This window comes from Poecile atricapillus, chromosome 2 (assembly GCF_030490865.1).
Source record: "Poecile atricapillus isolate bPoeAtr1 chromosome 2, bPoeAtr1.hap1, whole genome shotgun sequence".
Lineage (NCBI taxonomy): Eukaryota > Metazoa > Chordata > Aves > Passeriformes > Paridae > Poecile > Poecile atricapillus.
In genome coordinates, this window is record NC_081250.1 from 130,563,165 (window position 1) to 130,585,131 (window position 21,967).

At 38.9% G+C, this 21,967-nt stretch overlaps 1 protein-coding gene across 1 annotated transcript; it reads left to right on the forward strand.

Moving 5' to 3' along the window:
• Positions 1-737: 737 nt before the first annotated feature.
• INTS8 (integrator complex subunit 8) lies at positions 738-21,965 on the forward strand. Its single transcript, XM_058833737.1, has 27 exons — positions 738-950; positions 2,200-2,374; positions 4,190-4,330; positions 4,748-4,819; positions 5,976-6,027; positions 6,257-6,439; positions 6,998-7,105; positions 7,755-7,910; positions 8,421-8,521; positions 8,857-8,998; positions 10,788-10,858; positions 10,980-11,155; positions 12,020-12,153; positions 12,757-12,867; positions 13,524-13,725; positions 14,267-14,388; positions 15,424-15,608; positions 17,004-17,037; positions 17,691-17,747; positions 17,831-17,892; positions 18,535-18,653; positions 19,774-19,877; positions 20,532-20,582; positions 21,178-21,251; positions 21,328-21,392; positions 21,486-21,529; positions 21,790-21,965. Exons 1-27 carry the CDS (start codon positions 821-823, stop codon positions 21,904-21,906), a joined length of 2,988 nt encoding a protein of 995 aa, XP_058689720.1. The 5' UTR covers positions 738-820; the 3' UTR covers positions 21,907-21,965.
• Positions 21,966-21,967: the final 2 nt, after the last annotated feature.

Genomic DNA, 21,967 nt, shown 5'->3' on the forward strand with positions numbered 1-21,967 from the left:
TTCAGACCATCTGGGCTCTGCAATATACTTTGCACACACCCATTTCTCCTAATACCCTAAAGTTCAGGAATTCAAAATGTCTGGTCAAAACACTTGGGCTCTGTCACAAATCTACACAGCTTGATGTTCCTAGAAACGCATTTCTCCTAAATCTCCTAAATCATCTCCTCATTGAATCATTTGTAGACATTAGCACCCATTTTTCCTATCAGTTGTGAGGGTGGTGAAACAGTGGAACAGGTTGCCCAGGGAGGTTGTGGATGTCCCGACCTGGGAAGTGTTGAAGGCCAGGCTGGATGGGGCTCTGAGCTCCGGTGGGAGACGTCTGTCTATGGCAGGAGTGGTCGGGTCTGGGTGATCCCGAAGATCTGTTCCAGCCCCTTCACATTCTATGATTTAAATCTGCCTCCATCAAGGATCAAGGTCCTAATTTCTTTACCCTTTGACGAGGCATTAGGGTGTGCATGGGCAGGAGCGTGGAGGATGAGCCATTTATTGGCCTGAGGGCACGCCCTGCGGTGACACGCGGTGGACGCAAAGGCAGAGGGACGGCTGCAGGCGGTGGCATGGGATATGCATCGAACTAGAGATTTCTGAAAGAAAACCACCGATTCCATAAGGGAGCCAAGGCGGCTGTGCCGCGAACCCGAGGCCCCTCGCCAGGCCTGCCCCACGGGCGCGGCGCTGCCCGCGCCTCCGCGGGCGGGGCCCTGCTCGGGCCGCCTCCGAGGGGGCGGGCCCGGCGGCCATCTTGTGCAGCCGTCGGTGGCTGTGGTGCCCGGGGGTCTGTGTGTGCCGGGTGCCTTGCCCAGCGGCCGGCATGAGCGCGGAGGCGGCGGACCGGGAAGCCGCCACCTCTAGCCGGCCATGCACGCCGCCGCAGACGTCGTGGTTCGAGTTCGTGCTGGAGGAGGCGCTGCTGGAGCAGCACCTACAGAAGCCCTCTCCCGGTGCGTGCCCTGCTGGCCGCCGCCTCCCTGCGGCCTCGGGTTCGACCCGGCCCCGCTCCCAGGCCCCTCCTGCGGCAGGGTCGTTCCGGGGGGCTGTGAGGCGTCGGGAGGCTCTGCTGCGGTCCTGGGCAGGGGGAGGCAGGGGGAGGCGGGCACTGCCAGCGGCTGTGCGGCGGCATTTACCGCCCGCAATAACGCGGTTTTTCTCATTTCACGTTATCTTTCCTATTTAATAACTTCGATTATCTGTCTTTCTTGTCTGGTAGATCGCTTTTCCTTTCGTATATGTGAATGTTGTGTGCGGAAGGTGTTGTAGTTTGCTTGTTTGTTCGGTGGGTAGTGCTGCTCGTGAACATCATTGCAGTTCACAGCTGGTTTTCTCCTGTTGGAGTCTTGTCAGTGGCTGGAGCTGAAGTCCTCCGAAAGATTCAGTGCTGAAATTGCTCTCTGGACCTGGAATAAATAGAAACCTCGTCTGATGTATTATAAGAAAGTGACCATATTTAAAATTACCTGATCTTATGACAGTCATAAGTGGTAGTTATCTTTTTCAGCACCCAAATTCTGCAAGGAGGTGGAGGAAACAGGAAAACCTGGGCCAGTGTTGCCTCTACGAAAAAAATTTAAGCATCATCTAGCTTAGATCAACTCTTAGATTTTACAGTCTGTTTTGTAATTGATTAAGCAAATTAATAATATTTATGTTTCACTAAGTTCAGTGAGAGTGTAATAGTTGTGGTTTGGCATCTTTTTTTAAAAGAGCTCAAAGGTATTGGCTATCATATTGCAAGGGAGAGATTTGGGTGCTTTTTTTGATGCTCTTTTTTAACCAATCTGAAAGTATTTTCTAACTTAATTCAGAAGTACCAGCAATTGCTTGTAAATATATTTTACATGCAGAGGAGAATTACAAGTAGATAGTTTTATGATAGTTCACTTGTGATTTCATTAGGCAGCATTTATTTTCAGAAGATGGAAGTATTGAAACATAATTAATACGAAGTAGTGAAAATAAATAAAAGTGTAAGAGTGTGGTTGCCATGGTCAACTGAACTTTAACATTAAGCAAAGATACCTGAATAGTCTGGTTTGAGTCAGCACATGCAGGACACCATTTGGGATTAGAATCTACCAGGTAACAATGTCAGCACTATAAACACCAAGAATAAAAGAACCATGTTCATAGCTGGGTGAAAAAGTTAATTTCTGGGCTTACAAAGAATTTGAGGAGTGACTGTTTTTTTTGCAGACCCACCACCTGTGCAGCTGATTGTTCAGTTCTTGGAACAAGCTTCAAAACCATCAGTGAATGAACAGAACCAAGTCCAGCCACCACCTGATAACAAAAGAAACCGCATTCTAAAACTTCTTGCTCTCAAAGTTGCTGCTCATCTGAAGTGGGATTTGGATGTATTAGAAAAAAGGTGTAGTTTGTACATCTTCATGCTAAGTTTATTAAATTGAAGTGGCTTGAGATATTTTAAAAATGAAAATCTGTCTTGCTCCCTTTTGGGTGTGACAATTGAAATCAAGTTTTATTTTAGCTGTAAGTTAGGAAAGTGTTTTTAATAAAGGCAGTGTGTCTGAACAAATCACTATTTAGAGAGGAAAAATAGCTTGTCTTAGACATTAAGAAATGTACACGTAAACTGCATAAAGATGAATTGCAGGTTATGTTTTCTTCAGTGACAAAACTAGCATATGTTTTCTCATTCTGACATGCTTGAAATTTGAGGTCTTGCTCCAATTTTGTTGCTGTGAGGAACTCCATATATCTGTGAACTAGGTCACTGAAATGACTGTGGTTGAAGTAGACAAACCCCAGCTTTGCATCTTTCCTTTGGAAATTTCAGCTGAATAATGGTCTGATGAGCTAGAACAGTTGGGAGCTACTTCACTTTGGCAGTGCTATGCACATTAGGGGGCTGTGCTTCATAGAATCACAGGATGGGTATGGTTGGAAAGAACCACAGAGTGGGTAATCTGATCCATCCTCCCTGCTCAAGCAAGGCCATCCCAGAGTACATGGCACAGGATTGTGTTCATGTGATTCTTGTTTACACTTAGGTAATAGCAGGCGTTCCTTATTCATTCACACAGGTCTCTTTCCCCTTTATCTGTAATTTAATGTAAAATCTTAAGGGGGCAATAATTACCCTGCTTCTAACTTGCATGGAATTGTAGAATCATTTAGGCTGGAAAGGAGCTTTAAGATAATCTGACACTGCCAAGTCCACCACTAAAACATGTCCCTAAGTGCCACATCTGCATATAATTTAAATACCTTCAGGGTATGATGGTGACTCAACCACTTGCCTGGGCAGCCTGTTCCAATATCTGTTTCCATTTGGTGGAAAACCTTTCCTAAAATTCAGTCTAAGCCTCCCCTGGAACAACTTGAGGCCATTTCCTCTCATCCTGTCACTTGCCTGGGAGAAGGGACTGTCCACCCACTTGCTGCAACCTCCTTTTGGGGAGTTATAGACAGTGATAAGGTTCCCTCTGAGCCGCCTTTTATTCTGGCTAAACATCCTCAGCTGCTCCTTGTAGAACACTTCTGATAGAATACAAGACTAAAATTTGTTAAACAGAAATCCTGGCTTTAGCTCTTAAAGTGTAGTTTCACTGGTTGTTCCCAGTACTGGTTGCAAAGAATGCAAATTTTTCAGAAGATTAAAGATACTTTGGCAGTAGCTGATTTAATTTCAAATGATGTCTAAATTAGTAATAGAATTTTAGTTGTGTTAAATTATACCACAAAAGCTTGGAGCAGTGCAGTCCAGCTTGCATGTCTTCTCATTTTATGTGAGTCCTATTCCAGCTAATGTATATTTTATTTATCTCTATTCAAAAAGTTCCTAGTCTTACCTTCACTGTTCACTTTATGTGAGTGAAATTTAATTTGTGATGGAAATGGGGTTGTTTACCTTCAGGGAGTATGATCTGGGGCTGCTTTGAAAGAACTTTGTATTAGCTGGGTCATGCTGTTACAGGTGACTGGATTATTCTGGTAAGGGCTGTCAGGGCAGCTGAACTGCTAGTTGGGCCCATCCACTTGGGCTTAATTTATGCAGCTAATATTGGTAACTGCTTTACATACCTGATCTCAAATGCTGAATAAACACCTGTGTGATGTTAAGTAATGATCCAGTAGTGAATAGTAGTGTATATTGTTTAACAGTCCCTAAGTAGGTTTACTCTATGAAGTATCTGATTGTCTCTCCTTTATTTTTTAATAGCTTGTCTGTTCCTGTGTTGAACATGCTACTGAATGAACTTCTGTGTATCAGCAAAGTTCCCCCAGGAACTAAACATGTGGATGTAGATCTGTCCAGCTTACCCCCAACCACTGCAATGGCAATACTACTCTACAACAGATGGTAAACTACAAGGCAATAATATAAAATTATTATAGAACAAAGCAGTTCTTTCTTCTATCTGTATAATTTTATGTAGAAAGAGAAAGAATCCTAAACTACTAATAAATACTGTGATCTGTTGCTAGGTTATAGTGAAGGAGCTGAGTCTTAAAAGCTATTCTAAAGCTGGTTTTCTTCCCTAAAAAATAGTCAAGATAGTGGTTTGAACACTCTCCTTATATTTATAAAAATCTTCATCTTTCAGGTTTTTACTGACATAAGAGCATTTCTTAGCTGCTAGATGTGCTCTTGAGTAAAGGATGTATTCTAACAGTAGAATGTTTCTGTAACGGTAAACTCCTATTATCAAGAGGCCTATCATCTTATTACACTTCTGAGGCTAATACCATTCTTTGCTTAATTTTTTTCCCTATATAGGGCCATAAGGACTATCGTTCAAAGTAGTTTTCCTGTAAAGCAAGTGAAACCTGGTCCTCCTCAGTTAAATGTGTAAGTTACAGATACAATTCATTTGGATGTCATGGGTATTTTATAATCAGAAATGTAATTTCTAAGTGGATTAAATCATGTTAATAACATACAGTTCCTTAAAATGTCTAATTGTGACATGGAAAACTTGGATTTATTTCAAGTATATTCTCACTTTCCTGTCAGACACACTTGATACATATACTTTTCTGTTGTGCCACTCTGGCAATGTTATAATCTCTATGACTTTGTCATGGCATGAAAAATCCTGGGAGAAAGGGAGATGACAATTTGCCTTGGCAGAATGCTTATGCTCCAGTTTAGATGGGGTACCTTTCTTGCATGCTTTTGCATCCCTAACTTACAGTAGCTTGCTTAATATGGTTGTTTTATTACAGCAGTTTGAAGCATGGTGTATGATAACCGAAGGTATAATGAAGTATTTTCATTTGTTTCATTAGGCAACAATTTGTAATTTAAAATCAATTTTGCCTTAGAAGCTGTGAGGCTTTAGTAACAAGCTGTCTGTGACTTTTATGTTATAGATTTCTCCAAAAGTTGAGGTATCCAAGTGGTGGTTTTCATGTATATTATGTTAATTTTATACTTAAGCATTAGACCATACTTTGAGACAGTCTGTTAAATATGGTGATTAAACATACTCCTCTTCCTCCTCTTTATTTTACTATAAATCTTATATTGTCCTATATGTATCAGAGTCTGATCCTGAATAAAAAAATTTAAAAAAATCAGTGAAAAAATAATTTTAAAATACTTCAATTTTTTACGCAAACATGTGAATACACTTCTGCTCCTGACATGTTTGAGAAGATTTAAATGTTGAAGCTTCATGAGGCTTGAGGCTGTGGAAGCTTTCTTCATTATTGTTTTGCTATTGAATTTGTATTAGCAATCTGATCTTGAAAAAGGCAATAATAACTTTGCAACTTTTTGTTTTATTGAACCACATTCTCATACAAATATATCTTTTCAAGATGTAGTTCTGTATTTCAGATATAGATAGATAAGAGAAATCAGTGGTCCTGCATAATGATGTTTAAAAAGTAGTTAAGGAAAACCAAGGATGAATTAATTATTGTGATCTAGAACATGAAATAAAATAATATGCAGATATGCCTTATAACTGAACTCTTGACCTCTTGTGTCTAACTTGCAGTATGAATCATATTCAGCAAGAAAAGGAACTAACTGAAAATATTTTGAAAGTGGTGAGACTCTTTTCCCTTCTTATTTTTGCTTGAATTTACATGTAAATATGAATTTCTTTATTGTACAAGAAATACAAAAGCCAGTTCTACATGGCATAGAACAGTTGTGTAAGAACTTTTTTTAAAGCTATCCTTTCAGTGAACTGTTAAAATTGTAGCATTAACTTAAACCCAGAGTAAAATTCAAAAGCAGGAGGTTAATTCTTTTAATGTATTTGAATTATTACAGTTGAAGGAGCAGGCTGCTGATTCCATCCTGGTCCTAGAAGGAGCACTTAAATTAAACAAAGATCTTTACGTCCATACTATAAGAACTCTGGATTTATTGGCCATGGAACCTGGTATGGTGAATGGAGAAACAGAAAGTTCCACAGCTGGATTGAAAATCAGTGCAGAGGAGATACAGTGCCAGGTAGTTCACACTTCTTACTAAAACTTTCTGTTTCTATCTGTTTCTGTAGAAAAAGTGTTAAGTAATAATTTTGAAGTAAATTGCGGTATTTTTCTATTAATGTTTTTATTTTGTTGGTTTTTTTGTTTGCTTGTTTGTTTTTTGGTTTTGAAGATTTTTTTTGTAATGGAATGAAATAATACTGGCTTCATTTTTACATTAATATACCTTTTTTAAATCATTGTAAATATTGTTACTTCCCACCAGCCTCTCACTTTTTCCCTCTCAATCCCCTGAAATAACCCATTATATGACAAAGACATCTTATTGCATTGTTTTCAATGATTATGGGAAAATCATTCTTCAATTTTGTAATGCTTGTGCAGAGTTACTCAGACTGAGATTACAGTTAAAGAGGAAGCAGTTGAAGTATGTGGGGTAAGATGTGCAGTGTATGTTGGTAAATAAGATAAAAGTAGGAATAGTTTAAAGTACATGCAACATTTGAGCTGAAGTTATTAATTTTGACTCAAAACATGATGTCCAAGGCCATGTGTTTGATATCAGTGCCGTTTGCAGGTTTGCTATGATTTGGGTGCAATCTATTTTCAACAAGGATCTACAAATGCAGCTGTTCATGAAAAGGCTAAGGAAAAGTTTTTCAAAACAAAGGAGTTGATTGCAAAGGTAACAAGTGTTCTTTTAGCATGTGGATTCAACTTTTCTGTAAACAAACCCTTGTCTAAATTATTGCTTCCTTCTTTAGCACTTTAGTAACTCTTGATGACACACAGTTTTTAAAGAAACTTCCTGAAGTTTTGACAGTAATTTTTTTTTTTCATGTTGTGCCTGGTTTCAAATTATATTAATTAGTTGCAGTGTATTGCTGCTTTGTTCTACATTTTGTAATGAATATTCTTTTACACAAGTTGTATTGATGAAAAAAATGCAGAAATAACATTTCCAGTGCTCATAGTAACTCAACTGAACAGTACATCCTATGTTCATGCTGATGATGTGTTTTTGAGGAAGGTAACCATACAGCACTTCCTATTTTTTTAAAAAATCTAATTTTCCCTTGAAAATCAGATTGCCTATGTTCTAACCTTTTAAAAAAGTAAATAATAATATATGAGTAAGTTATGCTTCCTTTTTTATTTTGCTTCATATTCCCAAAACTGCAGAACTCCAGTTTTTATTTAGATCAAGTGTGTACATGCACATTCTTTTGTCCTTTTGCTGTTACTTGGGGAAATTGTGAGTCTCTGTTTCTGAATTAAACATATGTTTCATAATACTTTGACTTCTAAGATCTGATCAAACTCTTACTTTTCAGAATGGCTCATCATCACTTCATTTTACCATAGATGAAGAACGGTTAGCTGGGTATTGTCAAGCTTGTGAAGTTCTTACCTCATCTTCTGATGATGCATCTCAACAGGCAACTCCATATAGTCAAATCCACAGCTGTATGAAATCTGGCAAATATCAGGTAGGATGTCTAAATAAACTCACATATGTTTGAGGGGTTTTTTTATCATTCTATGTGGATGATTCCATTTGAACTGGTATGGGTTTTAAGAAATTTTAAATGGTAATTTAACTGTTAACATACTGTTTTAAGTCCTATGTGTTTAGGAATATAACATAATCTGGTACATATTAGATTAAAATATTTTGGATTCCGTACAATGGTAAATAACTCCTTCCAGCTGAGGAAAAGGATTTTCACGTAGATTTTAATTCTTTGGGTTTCAGGGAATGTTGCTACTTAGATGTGCAAGTTTGTTTTTGTTTTTTGTGGTTTTTTTCTTTGGTTTTTCTGATGATAGAGAGCTTTTTTTGTTACTTGATTTATTTTTGGTTGATATGTGAATTTTGGTATTAAATATGGATGTGAGCTGCTTCTCTTAGTTTCATAGTTTTTATTTACCAGATAAAATAGTTTTCTGTCTGGTTCTTTTGCATTATGCGTTGACTATTCCAACTGTTTTTGTTACAGGACTTAGTGAAGATATTCCTAGAAGATAACGTAACCCTCAGTTTACCTGAACAGTTCAGACAGTCAGTGCTGAGAGAACTCTTCCAAAAAGCTCAGCAAGGGTGAGACATTAAATAATGATCAATGTTCAGTGATGATGAAGAGCGATTTTCATTAGTTATAGTTTTTTGTGAAATGTAAAATCTTCTAACAGCAAACTGCTTGCATCCAAGAAACTTCAGCCTTCATTTCTGTTAGCAATAGTCTAAACTACATTTTGTATCACACCACAGCTCCTTGGTTGGATCTCACTGTGGCCATATATGGAAAAAACATAATGAACATAAACAGTTAATTTTATCACTTTACTGATTTTTAAAACATTTTTTCCCACCTGCTATGATGCCGCTCTTTCTTTGTCAGAGCTATCCTGTGATCTTGTTTTGTGTGCATGCAGGAATGATGCTCTGGATGAAGTTTGTTTCAAAGTCTGTGTGTGCAACACGATCTGTGATGTATTACAAGGCCGAATAATTGATATTCAGTTTTGTCAACTGTTCCTGAAACCCAGCAAAGAGAAAATAGACTTCCTTCTTGAGGTAAAACATTAATCTAAAATTAGTAGTGAAAATGGTATTTAGTGAGAGATTTCTTTCCCTGCATAACTATTATTATTGTAAGTGATGCTCAAATTTCTGAAATAGAGAAAGGTAACTTCTCAAACATTACTCAACTTGTTTGCAGTTAGTACAATTCCACTTAGTGATCAGTTCTGCATCTGTGTTCATAGCTCTGTTTCCATCTGTTGGGGAGGGTCCAGTGGTGAACTGTTGCTTCAACTTTGAAATCGCTGCCATTCCTGGCAATTATATGGAGATAATGCTGAAGATTTGTTTTTGTGGAACAAGGAATCAAATTCTTCAAGACAGAGAAAATTAGTAGAAAAAGTATCTATGGAAAAGGACCATTTTTCCCTTACCAGCTTTGTTGTAGAAGTTAGCCTGTGGTGAAGTGATCCTGAGTTACTGTTACATGTGAGGCCTACACTGTTACTTAGTGAAGCTTTTTAGGAAACTGTTATTGCTTGAACTAAACTTTAATCCTTTTGTTGCTGTGCTCGTTTTTTAATGTCCTTTATTAATTTGAGCCTAGTTGTTTTGCTTGTCTCTTCAAGCATGTGCCAAAAATTAACTGACAGTACTCTCTACTGTAGAGCATGTAAAAGCTTACATCAGCTGCTCATATTGGGACTGAAACATACTTCTTAAAAAAATTCTTGCAAGCTGGCAACTAAATTCAACTATCTAGTTATTCTTCCACTGCTGGTTTTACAAAAAACCCCAAGTCCTTGTGAATCTTATAACTTTGCACTTAGAAGTATTTAATTTCTACACTCATGTGCTAAATGATCTTATGAGGCTGACTGATAGCATGGCCCTGGGTGTCAGTGCTTCTTTCAACCAGAGGAATAGGAAAAAGAAATGTGAATTATGTCTGAAAAAAGATCACAGTTGTCTGAAACACCCTATCTTGTGTACAGGTTGAAGGAAACTGATCCATATGTGATGGCAATAGCTTTTATCAGGTTTACTTCAGAGACAGTCTTATTTTCACACAGTTGTACTGAGGTTTCTTTATCAAGCTTTGTCAGTCAAATCTAATCTTATTTCTTTGGCTTACAAGAAACCCTTGAGTGCTGGTGTCATCTGCAATTAGAGTAACAGAGTCATGTCAGGATTACACAGAGCAAAACAGAAATACTGGCTTGATTCTAGATGAATTAGGGTAACCACCCAGCAATGCTGCCCTTGGTTCCCACCCAACAGCACTTGAGCAGGTTCAAAAATTCCTCTACAATAAGAAAACAGCAGACAGGCCAAAAGAGTTGGGGTTGTTCAGCCAGGAGAAGTAAAGGCTGCAAGGGGATCTTGGAACACCTTCAGGTAGCTAGAAGAAAGCTGGAGAGGGATTTTTGCATTTTGTTGTGGGACAGGACAAGGGTAATAGGTTCAAACTGAAAGTAGCAGGTGTTGATTAAATATTAGGAGGAAATTGGTTACAGTGAGGGTGGTGAGGCACTGGAACAGGTTGCCCAGAGAAGCTGTGGATACCCCATGCCTGGAAGTGTTCAAGGCCAGGCTGCACAGAGCTTTGAGCCATCTGGTCTAGTGAAAGGTGTCCCTGACCATGACAAGGCTTTTAGAACTGATCTTTGAGGTCTCTTCCCGCTGAAATCAGTCCATGATTCTGTAACTTTGTTGCCTTACTTGAGATAGAGGTTTACTGTTTCTATTTGTGAGACAGAAAACTGGTCAGTAATCCTGGCTGTGACTAAGTATTATAAATATACAAGAGGGCTGCTTAGTTATTTTCTGTTTTCTTTTCCAGGTTTGTTCAGGGTCAATAAACTTGGAAAATGCTTCTGAAGAATTGAAGAGAAGAATGGCAGCATTTCTCAAGTATGTACCCATATTAAGATAGCATGAATTTGCACTCTGTAATACAGCACAATAAATACTTCCAGAACTTATAAAGAGAAAAATAAGCACTTTTTTCCTTATGTATAACATTTTTGTTTAGAAACTTGTGTTTGGGCATGGAAGATCTTCAGTTTGTCTTCATGATTTCATCTCATGAGCTTTTCATAAAACTGCTGAAAGATGATGAGCGGAAGCTGCTCATTGACCAAATGCGGAAGAGATCTCCTCGAATCAATCTGTGCACAAAACCTGTAACTTCTTTTTATGATATCCCAGGTAATTTTCACAGTATTTTCATTAACTTACAAGCAGACAGTGCCCTGTTTCCATGATGAAAACCTTGATGTTACAAAGTGCAGGTCTGTTCTCAAAGAAGTTTAGAATGTTATTAGAGAGTATTTCCCATTGTTAGTTGGTACGTGTACTGCTTGTTCAAGAAGGTGGCTGTTACTTGCTTGTGTCTCAAGTGAGTGTAATAGATAAACTCAAATGAACGTGTCCTAGGTGACAGTGAGAGAGTATGGCATTGGTTTGAACAAAATGTGGCTGTGACAGCTGTTCCTAGAAAGGGAATCCTGCCTCTGGACTCTAGATACACTAATGATGATGTGTCTGTATGGTAAGCTGGGCCAGGAATACCATCTGAATGAAGTTTTAAACCTACCAAAGTAAAACACAGATCCTTTCAACCAGTTAATGTCCCTGATACAGCTGACTGGCTGTGCAGCTGCACATATCAAAGATAACAAGAGGTGCCAGATGGTGTCTGGAGTTGGAAAGGCCTTACCTTTTCAGCTCTAATGCAGTCTTGCAGTAACTCAAGCCAGTTAAGACAACGTGTATTTTCACTAGGGCAGTATAGGAGCAGACTTTTAATGCAGGTCTTGAATCTATTGCTTTGCTATAGCAAGATTATTCAGAGTGGCTGGAGTGAGGAAGGGGGCTTGCAAGCAGCCCTTTAGGTTAGGGTGAAGGTGGCACAAGGTGTTCATGGAAGGGCACAAAAGGATGGCTGAACCTATGGAAGTGTGATGTATGTACTCTTCTTACTATGTTCTGTTTGAAATGTTATATACTAAAGAATTTTAAATGTCTGCATTGAAAAGAAACGTGCTGGAGACCTGGTTGCTTTTCTTCTAGCGTCAGCAAGTGTCAATATTGGCCAGCTTGAACACCAGCTCATACTGTCAGTGGATCCTTGGAGGATTCGCCAGATTTTAATCGAGTTGCATGGTATGACCTCAGAACGCCAATTCTGGACAATTTCTAATAAGGTAACTTAGTTCATGTGGTCACGAGGGACTGTAATTCAAGGACTGGTTAGGTGTCATACTGCAGTGAACAATAAACATTTTCTTATAGATCCTCAGGGTGACTTGTGTTTTCCCTCTCTGCATAGTGGTGGTTTAATAAGAGTGATGATACATATCTAAACTCACATTCTATGTGAAGAGTATTACAACAAAACCTATAACCTTTGTTTTAAGGAATTACTGGCTGTATCACAAGCTTACCTTATGAGAAAAGATGTTTTTGTAGCTTTTGCTTTTATGTTCTGACTAGATAGCAATATTGTTTTAGCTTAAATTTGTCATTAGAAGGTGGGAGCAGGAGAGAGGACTTCTTTTTTTTTTTAAGTAAAGATTTCTTGTCTTTTTAGTTCTTCCCCTTAATTATTGCATATTCGAAGTGTGAACAAAGGGTAATTGGGCTTTTTTATTGTACTTCTAAATGAGCAATACATTACTTGTGATTAGATGTAAAAACAAGAGTTGGCAGTCATTTTCAATATTTGGGGTTTGTTTATGGTGTTTTAAGCAGTGATGTGAATTCTAAATCTTGTTTCTGTGCAAATGTCCTATGCGTTTCTCTCCCAGTGGGAAGTACCAAATGTTTACGGCAATGTTATTTTAGGAATCAAAGACAGTCTGACTAGGGATTTGGTCTACATCCTGATGGCGAAGGGGCTACACTGCTGTGCCATTAAGGTGAGAAAGCCACCTGAGCTTACTGGTTTGTTTGGACAATTGAATCACAGTGAAATGTAAAATTTGAAAGGCCCTTTTTTAGAAAAATAATTTAAAAATTGGGAAGTGAGGGAGGTGTTGTAAGAAGCTCCATGTGTTGTATAATTGAGAGACAGAAATACTTCACTAAGTTCCACCAGCAGAGCAAAGATAATGGCTTTCCAGTGAGTTTGGCCTGGAGATAATTTCATTCATATAAAGTTCAGATTATGTTGTTCTAAATCATGTGGAACCTAAATCCAGTGGTGATTTGATTTTCTGATATGAAGTGCTGTTCTTTTGAAGAAGTGTTGTACATAAGGAGTTTATTGGAATGCTGTTTTGTTTTCCTTGTAATTGACAAAATTGCTAAACTGCAGCTAAAGCAAAATCATACCAAACATACCAGTAGTTGATTCTAGCATGTTTTTGCTTCAGCTCCTTGTATTGTTTTCAAAAGATCTGTAACTCTTAAGCTTAATAGCAAGTCCAAAGGACTCATAAGTAAGACACCGTGAGATGCTTGAGCAATGCTGATGCTAATGGATGCCGAGGTTGGTTCAGCCAGGATAGAGCTGAATGCACTATCCCCTTATGAATTCATTAGGAATCATTAATGCTTATAATTTTTATTGCAGGATTTTGTCCATGCAAAACAGCTTTTTGCTGCTTGCTTGGAGCTTGTGACAGAGTTTTCTCCAAAGCTCCGTCAGGTCATGCTGAATGAAATGCTGCTTTTGGACATTTACACTCACGAAGCTGGAGCTGGTGTTTCTGGAGAACGTCCTCCTTCTGATCTTATAAGCAGAGTCCGAGGATATTTGGAAATGAGAGTACCTGGTAAGCACATTACTGTCTTTCCTAGGATTCAGTGAAGCACAAACCTTGAGAGAAGGGGGAAAAAAACTACAGCAAAATAAAACAACTTTGTATTGCAGATTACCTACTTAGGTGTATAAGTGGAAAAGCAAGTGACTTTGACACTGGTTTTAGCAAGTCTTTAGAAGTTTCATTAGTTTTTAGAAGCTTGAAATGAGCATGATGCCTACCTGTTGGTAATCATTGACAGTTTCTGTTCAGTGCCACTTAAAGGATTTGAACAGGATAAATGTGTCTGCACTTCTATCCGAAAGGTTTTGCTAGTTATTAAAGCTTTCTCCTAGTTTCACAGTGAGAAAATAACATCATACTGTTGTGATTAGATGAAACCTTGTTGCTCCTATTTTCCAGAGGTGAGGTCTCTTGTAGGGCTAAGCATCATATTTTCCTGTGATAGCTGTGGAACAAAACCAGCTAATTAGAGGGAATGGGATTTGCTTGTTTTCATACAACACCATTTTACAACAATAAAAAGTTAAACAAAGAATCTCTTTCCTTTTAGATATTCCTCTTCGACAAGTTATAGCTGAAGAATGTGTTGCCTTCCTGTTAAACTGGTGTGAGAATGAGTATTTGACCATGCAAGTTCCATTGCCTCTGGTTCAAACTAATCCTTATGTGAAGGTAACAAGTGCTCACTCTCAGAGCTTTCTCAGACTGTAATTGGCTCTTTTCTGTTGAAGTATTTTGTACTTTTCAAAGCAGCTACCCTTCTGCTCAAGAGTGTGGGGCTTTGTGGCTGTAATGAATTTAGTATGGGGTAGAACATAGTAGGGCTAAGCAACAAGCATATTTAGCACTTGACAAAAAACATGGAAATTGCACTGCAGGAACATATGAAATCTTGTTCCCTGTTGGCTGCCAGCTAAGGTTGGTTCCATCAGGTGTGTGTGGTTATGATCCATGATTGAAACACTGAAGCACTTCCCTAAAGGACTCTCCTCTCAGCTGGGATTCAGCCTAGATCTATGTAGGAGGTATGAGAAGTGTGCAGATCTCTGGTGTCATGTCTGGCTTCTTTTCTGGTCCTAAGATACTAGTGTTCCGACTGCGCTGTAAGAGTTCCGTTCTTTTACCCAACACCAGTGTTGAATTTTTGGAGACATTCAAGCCCTGCCTTCTTTGAAACTTTTTCAAAATTGTTTCATAGTAATGTTTCTACTTCACACTTAGGCCCTGGAGCGGAAGGCAGCTCCTATTACAGGAGGGGTTCATTTTTACCCTGCTCTGCTTGCCTATGATACTTCCTAATTTCTGTTTTGAGGTTCATCTTTTTTATATAACATTGTGCCAGTTTAGATTAATAGTCAGTTAAGATTAATTACTATATGGAAGTTAAGTGAGTTCTAAAGAGACAGTCTTTGTAAAATGGTATTTTATGTGGGTCTAGGTTTTATGCAGTATGTGTAAGTTTGTTTTCTGGAGCTTGTAATAATGGAATACACACCAAGGAAGCTAATAAATGGGAAAATGCTCTGTTTAATTCCTGTTTTCCAGATTCTTCATCAGTGTTCTTTACTGCAAAATTTAGTCACGTTGTTTTGTAGTTCATCCTTGAAAATCACTTGCTTAGCCATTTTAAATGCCAGTAATTTCTTTGCTGTAGATGATCTGCAGAGCAGCCTTAGTTCTTGCATTTTTTTCTGTTGCATTGCATAGCTGGGTCAGTTGCTGGCTGCTACATGCAAGGAACTGCCAGGCCCCAAAGAAAGCAGACGCACAGCTAAAGATCTCTGGGAAGTCGTTGTACAAATCTGCAGTGTATCCAACCAGCACAAACGTGGCAATGATGGAAGAGTGAGTTTGATAAAACACAGGGAGTCTACACTGGGTATTATGTACAGGTATGTTTCCTAAGATGTTTTTTGAAGATAGTTTGAATGGTTTGACCACGTGTTCCTGTCAGAAATTGTCTGGATTCCACTATAGAGTGATGGCAGCAGCTAAAGATCTGAGTAAAAATCCTGTCCACTGTGGGAGTTGGGTATTAGCAGGGATGTGTTGACTTTCCTTTCCAGAGGTAGAAAAGGAGTGTGTGGGAGGCAGCTCTCCAAGCAGAAACTGAAGCATATATGGCTGTGCTCCCATTATAACCAGTGCAGGTATTCCAGTAAAGTCAATAGCATCTAGAGGGCAGTTTAGCCGATGGGCTGGAGCTGTCTGCTTTGCAGCAAATAGAATTATTTTGTATCAATTTTATACTTTTATAATTGTATCAAGTACATAGCTCACAGCATGGGTATCTGTTTCTGAGTCTGAAGCTAAATGCTTCTCAGTCTTGAAATGAAATTCTAGTTCAGCTAAGCTCTGCAAAGAGTAAGAAAATAAAATAAGTCTGGTCAGGAGTTTTCTATGTCAGACACCTTGGCAGCCTTAGCCTCAAATGACTGATTCAGGACTCTGATTTGTCCAGTGTCCAGTGATTTGGCCTGTTCTGAAATCTAAGCTTAAATATAAGTTGTCTAATGTGGTACAGTTTGGCATGTGTGATTATATTAAACCAGCTTTCCAAATTAAAGCCTTGGGGAAGGTGCCGCTATCAAACTTCTCTTTGCCTTCCTTGAGCTAATCAGGTTAACGTGTGCTGAAGGCCAGCTGCATTTGCTTACCCTGCTGTGGGACAGGTGTAAGAGGGTACAGACGTGCTGTAGTGTAGTCTAGTTGTGTACTCTGGCGAGGAAAAGGAGTACAGGTGTACTCCAGGTTACTGAACCTTTCCTGACCCCTCTGATTCAAACAGTAAAGGGTAGTGACCCTGTTATTACTATAGAAAATAAGTAGTGAAACCTTATCCAAAGGCTGTCCTTGTCTGGGTTGTCTTATTGTGACAATTTCTGATGTTCATTACAAGGAAATTGAAGTACATTATAAATGATCACTGTGTACCCTCTTCTGTAAGTGTGTGGCATTGTCATTGTTGCAAACCTAGCCTGGGGAATTGCAGTACAGTTCAGTTGGTTTCCCTTTTAGAGTCTGTGGTTGACTTCTGTGATTTTCATGCCTTTTATACCTTGATAGAAGAACCTCTTACTTAACCTATTTTTAGTGTAAAATTTGCTAGTAACTGTATTAAAAGTGAATAGGCTGCTTGAGCATATTCATTTACATGCTCTGCATTTGTAAACTTAGAGGTGAAGGGGTATTTTACCAGGTGAAGAATTTGCTCTACTGACTTTAAGTGTGCATATATTCTTTATTGTGGAGGATTACTTACATGGGTATTTGTGTTCCTAATTTAGGAGTGAACTGTTGTCCTTCATCAAAAAACTTCGGGTGAGTCACAGTGGTGTTGAAAATGTGTTTGCAAACAAAATTTCCTTTTGGTGTAGTATTTTTCTGGACATTTTGTGTTAAATTCCAGAAAATCTAACAGTTATATGGGTGTTTTGTATGGCTGAAAAACATCTGAATTTGCTATACCTGGCATACAGCAGTGTGGAATAGCATGTAAAAAAATTACCCTGATGGAGATCTGTTTACATTGGGAGTGTATTTTATTGCAGCTGTCATGAAGCAAAGCATTCCTTTTGGAGGGAGACAGAAGCTGCTACATGCATCATATTAAGCAGCAGAAGTAAGGAGGGAAATTGTTTATAGCTTCTGGGTTTATAAATGTACAGAAAGTTGTAGTAAACCTAGCTTAAGTTTAAGGTCAGGTAGCAATCACAGAAAAAACATAAGGATGCGTAAAACAAAAGTAAAGTTTATATCCAAGGAGTTATTCAGGAAAATCTGAAATAATTAAAAACTTCCCACAGAAACATTCTTGCAGTATCCTTGTGTTGCAGGTCTCTTAACAAGATATTGTCTGATTTCAATAGGAAATTATTATGATGGCAGAACTTCTTACATAGTTTTAAAGCTTAGGGAAGAAAGTGGAGTTTCATCAGTTCATGGGAATACGTTTTTTTTTTTTCCCCCTACAGGAACCATTGGTTCTAACTACAATATTGTCCCTGTTTGTCAAACTTCATAATGTTCGGGTTAGTACACACCATCAAAGTCTTTCTTGGTTTTATTAAAATGTTTCTTGTTGCGATTTCTCATACCATCTTTCTTCTCTTAGGAAGACATTGTGAATGATATTGCAGCAGAACACATTTCTATCTGGCCCTCATCCATCCCCAAGTAAGATGATGATGATGAAAATTTTTCAAAATACTGTATATGATGGGTTTGGTCCCAGTTACTGGTAGTGTGATTTCTCCATGTAAAGGCATCACTGCCCCCACTCTATCTCTGAGAAGGTTGGTTTGAGGGCATGGAGAGCTCTGTTCCTAGTTTGATGGTCCTGATGGAGATACAGGAAAGAATAAAGAAGAGAAGAAAAAAATGTGGTTTTTTTAAGCTGTGTGCTTTATTGAACTGTATGTAACTATGTGTACTATATAATACTTTAATATGAAATCACTAATATTTTTGGGGTGTGTTTGAATAATAGCCAAAATAGGAAGTCACAAATGGTAGGTATTGATTTATTGCAGCTGGGTTGAACTGTATTTCTCCACTGAAATGGAATTTCTCTCTGTGGGGTGGGATCTCAGAATCTGGTTTAGTTCTGCCTTTTTGTTCAGCCTGTGAAGACTGTATTGTTCAGTCAGATTTACTGTATTGTAACAGTAGTCTTAGTCAACACAAAGTATTTTCCAGAATTATTTATGCTTCACACTTAATGCAAGGTGCTTTGGACTTGAATTAGATGGGAAATCAAATTAGTGGTTTAAAAAACAAAACAATAAGTTAGTAATTATTTGTCTTTTTTTCCTTTAGTCTTCAATCAGTGGACTTTGAAGCTGTAGCTATTACAGTAAAAGAGCTGGTCAGCTATGCCTTGACTATCAATGCAAACAACCACTTCTGGTTAATTATTCAGGCAGATATTTATTTTGGTAAGTGAAACCAATGTCTGTTTAACGTGTGTGTAGAGGTACCTTGCTTCTCTGAGATTTGTTTGACATGACCCTCCTTGTATTTCCTTTTATGAAAAGAAGTTTAAGTGATATATGAGGTTAAAACCTTCAGAGGCAGTGGTGTAGGTGGATTTGTCTGGGAAGGTATCTAAGCCCACAGATGCACTGAGCTACTGCTGGGTCACGTAGATTTGCTTTTAGGGTAAGGGAAACTTGAACAGTTACCCTTCACTTTTCTAGTGCAGTTGGTGCATGAGTGCTGTAACTGTGCAAACCCATGGTACTTGAGTGTTTTATAAGTGAATGGAAAGTTGTGAATAGTGGTTGCTTTTAAGTGTGGAAATCAGCTTCAGTGGAGCACGAGATGAGCAGAGCGGAGAGGATCTGTATTTTATACAGGGAAGTATCAAGCGTTTGTAGATGACGAAGCATGAGGAAGGGCTTGTGAATGAGGAATAGCTACAGCTTTATAACACTTAGGGTGAGAGGAGGGGTCTTAATCCAGTGTTCAGTGCTGTCTTGTTACATGTGGGAGAGTGATTCAGGGTTATAAACCTGTTTTTTATTCAGTGTTTTATTGCCTTTACAAAGTGCAGCAGCATCCCAGAAGGAGGACATTCATGTAGGGAGCCTTGGAGCTGGTACTTGAAAGAACAGTGGTTGGAGCAGTGGCAGTGGTCTGTATTTTAGCAGCCACGGGCAAGCAGGCTGCTCCTGCCACAAAGCCCTGGGAGGCTGCTGCCTTCTCCTCACACCAACCAAACTCCTTCACTACCTACCCCATGTGTGCTAAGCTCACTGAAGACAAATTTCCACTCTAAGGTTGATGGATTCAAGATCAACTACCTGAAGAAATAAAAAGTTATCCCCAAAAGGCAGAAATTTGCCTGTGGTGCTAGTTTCCCTGAGTGTGTAGTTTTTCCATCTAGCACTGTGTAACCACTTTGTGTGTCCATGCTTTTTAAACAATGAAACACGAGTCATTTTCCCAGTTGAATTCAACTATGAGATCTGAATAATTCCATAAACAATTGATCTGAGTATTAGAAGACTGCTCTATTTATTTTTGAGACCTTACTTTGCTTTTTTCCCTTGGCAGCAACTAACCAGTATTCAGCAGCCCTTCACTATTACCTACAGGCAGGAGCTGTATGCTCGGACTTCTTTAATAAGATGGTACCACCAGATGTGTACACAGACCAGGTGAGCTAAAGCAGGATTTACAAAAATCTCTCTTTGGATTCAGTCAGCATCCTGATTCTATGTAGAGACAAAACTGTGCAGCGCACACACGTTCCTGTAGCATGTGAGGTGTTAGATCTTGATGCATTTAGGAATACATGTTCTCATCGGTCCTTTTTGGTTTTTGGCTTGTTGCTTGAAAGCCATAGAAAATCTGAGACCTCTCTTTTGCTGAATCACAGGCTTTTCTGTTAGTTCATAGAGCCTGCAGAGCTGTGTGCTGGGAAAGCACTGTGGGACACCAGTGGAGCAGAGAGCAATTGGAAAAGCCCAGAGCACAAGCAGTGTGTGGTGTGACCATCTCTGGCTCATCCCTGCAGAGCCACACTATGCTGGGCAAGGCTGGGAGCCAGGCCTCACCAGCAGTGCTCACCTGGGCTCCAGCTGCTGAAAACATCTGCCTCCTACTGAGCTGGGAATCTCTACAGTGATGAAGGCTCAGTTCATCAGTGGATGTGCTAAAGCATGGGACTTTTTAGGGGGTAGAAGATTGTAGCTATCTATTTAGCTGGTCCCTTAATTAAATGAAATTAAAATTAAAAAACAATAAAAATTTCAGTTTTGTGTTCCAAAACAAGCACTTCAGAACGTGTTTTGTTTTTAACCTTTCTGTAGGTGATAAAGAGAATGATCAAGTGTTGCTCTTTACTCAATTGTCACACCCAGGTAAGAGGTGAAACATGGCATTAACTAAAACATTTGTTTATAAATATTTATATAGGGCATAACTTTAAAAGACTGAATTCAACTTCCCTTGGAAATGCCATCTGCGGTAGAATAGGTTTTGTTACTTTTGCTTCTAGGACAGTTATAGGACTAAAATTAATGAGTAAATAAGCACATACTTGGAAATGTAAAAAATAGAAGTAGTGTGGGGGTGTTTTGTCCTACTTTTCTCTGATAATATAGTTGTTTTTTTTAGAGAGAAGGTATCTGTGGGGTGATGTTGGGAACCTAGCCTTGTTTTTCATAACTGCAGGTGCTGTTGCTGTTCTGTGGGGTCAATCATTCTCCAAGAAGTAACAAAGCTTGTATTGGGCTCTGCTTTAAAATCTCTGAAATGCATTTGGAAACCAAGTCAGTCCCTTCTGATCTGAGTAAATCTTTTTTCTTTTAGCTGTTGCTACTGTTGATGTCAGAATGATCCATGTTCATTGCCCTGGAAGCAAGGTCTAGATTAGGTCTAGAAAAAGGCAGTTTGTGGAAGGTTTGTTTGCGGGGAATTAAGGCAGTGAGAATCACTGTGACTCTTCACTTACAGGTAGCTATTTTGTGCCAGTTCCTCAGAGAAGTAGACTATAAAACTGCTTTTAAGGCACTGCAGGAACAGAACAGGTAAATGTTACAATGAAGCTTATAGATGCTTAAAGATAATATGTGACTGTGTCAGTTAACCTGCCTTGTCTTTCAGTCATGATGCCATGGATTCTTATTATGAATACATCTGGGATGTCACCATCTTGGAGTACTTGACATGTATCCTTTTGCTGGAATGTCAGACCTACTGCATGTTCACAGCTGGGAAAAGTCCATTACCTACCTAAGTGACTTTTCTTGACTTGTCCTCAGATCTCCACCACAAAAGAGGCGAGACAGACAAGCGGCAGATAGCAGTAAGTTAACCCAGGGTGCTGGGATTTCTTTAGTCTTTCCTTCCCTGAAATCACCTCTGAAAAGGTGGTTTCAATTCCAGTTTTGTCTTATAATTCTTCTAAAATCTGAGTGCTTTACGTGAAGTTGTGGCTGTAGGGGTGTGATGGGTAGGGCATGTTACAGAAATAAATCGCCCATGGAACTGTGCTGAAAATGCCTTAAAATGAAACAGCTTTACTGGAAGGCCTCATGCTGGTTGTGTCTCCTCTTTTGTTTCAAGATAAAAGCCATTGGCCAGACAGAGCTGAATGCCAGCAATCCTGAGGAAGTCCTACAGCTTGCTGCACAGAGAAGGAAAAAGAAGTTTCTTCAAGCAATGGCAAAACTTTACTTTTAGGGTAATGCTGGAAGACTATTACAAAACATGTAAAAGTGAAAAAATCTTTCAAGACTTTATT

Excerpts from the sequence above, each read along its gene's own strand:
- INTS8 (XM_058833737.1), top strand. The coding sequence starts at position 821 with ATGAGCGCGGAGGCGGCGGACCGGGAAGCCGCCACCTCTAGCCGGCCA. Across the intron at positions 951-2,199 it reads CCTACAGAAGCCCTCTCCCG|ACCCACCACCTGTGCAGCTG; the intron begins GTGCGTGCCCTG and ends TTTTTTTTGCAG. Across the intron at positions 6,440-6,997 it reads CAGAGGAGATACAGTGCCAG|GTTTGCTATGATTTGGGTGC; the intron begins GTAGTTCACACT and ends TGCCGTTTGCAG.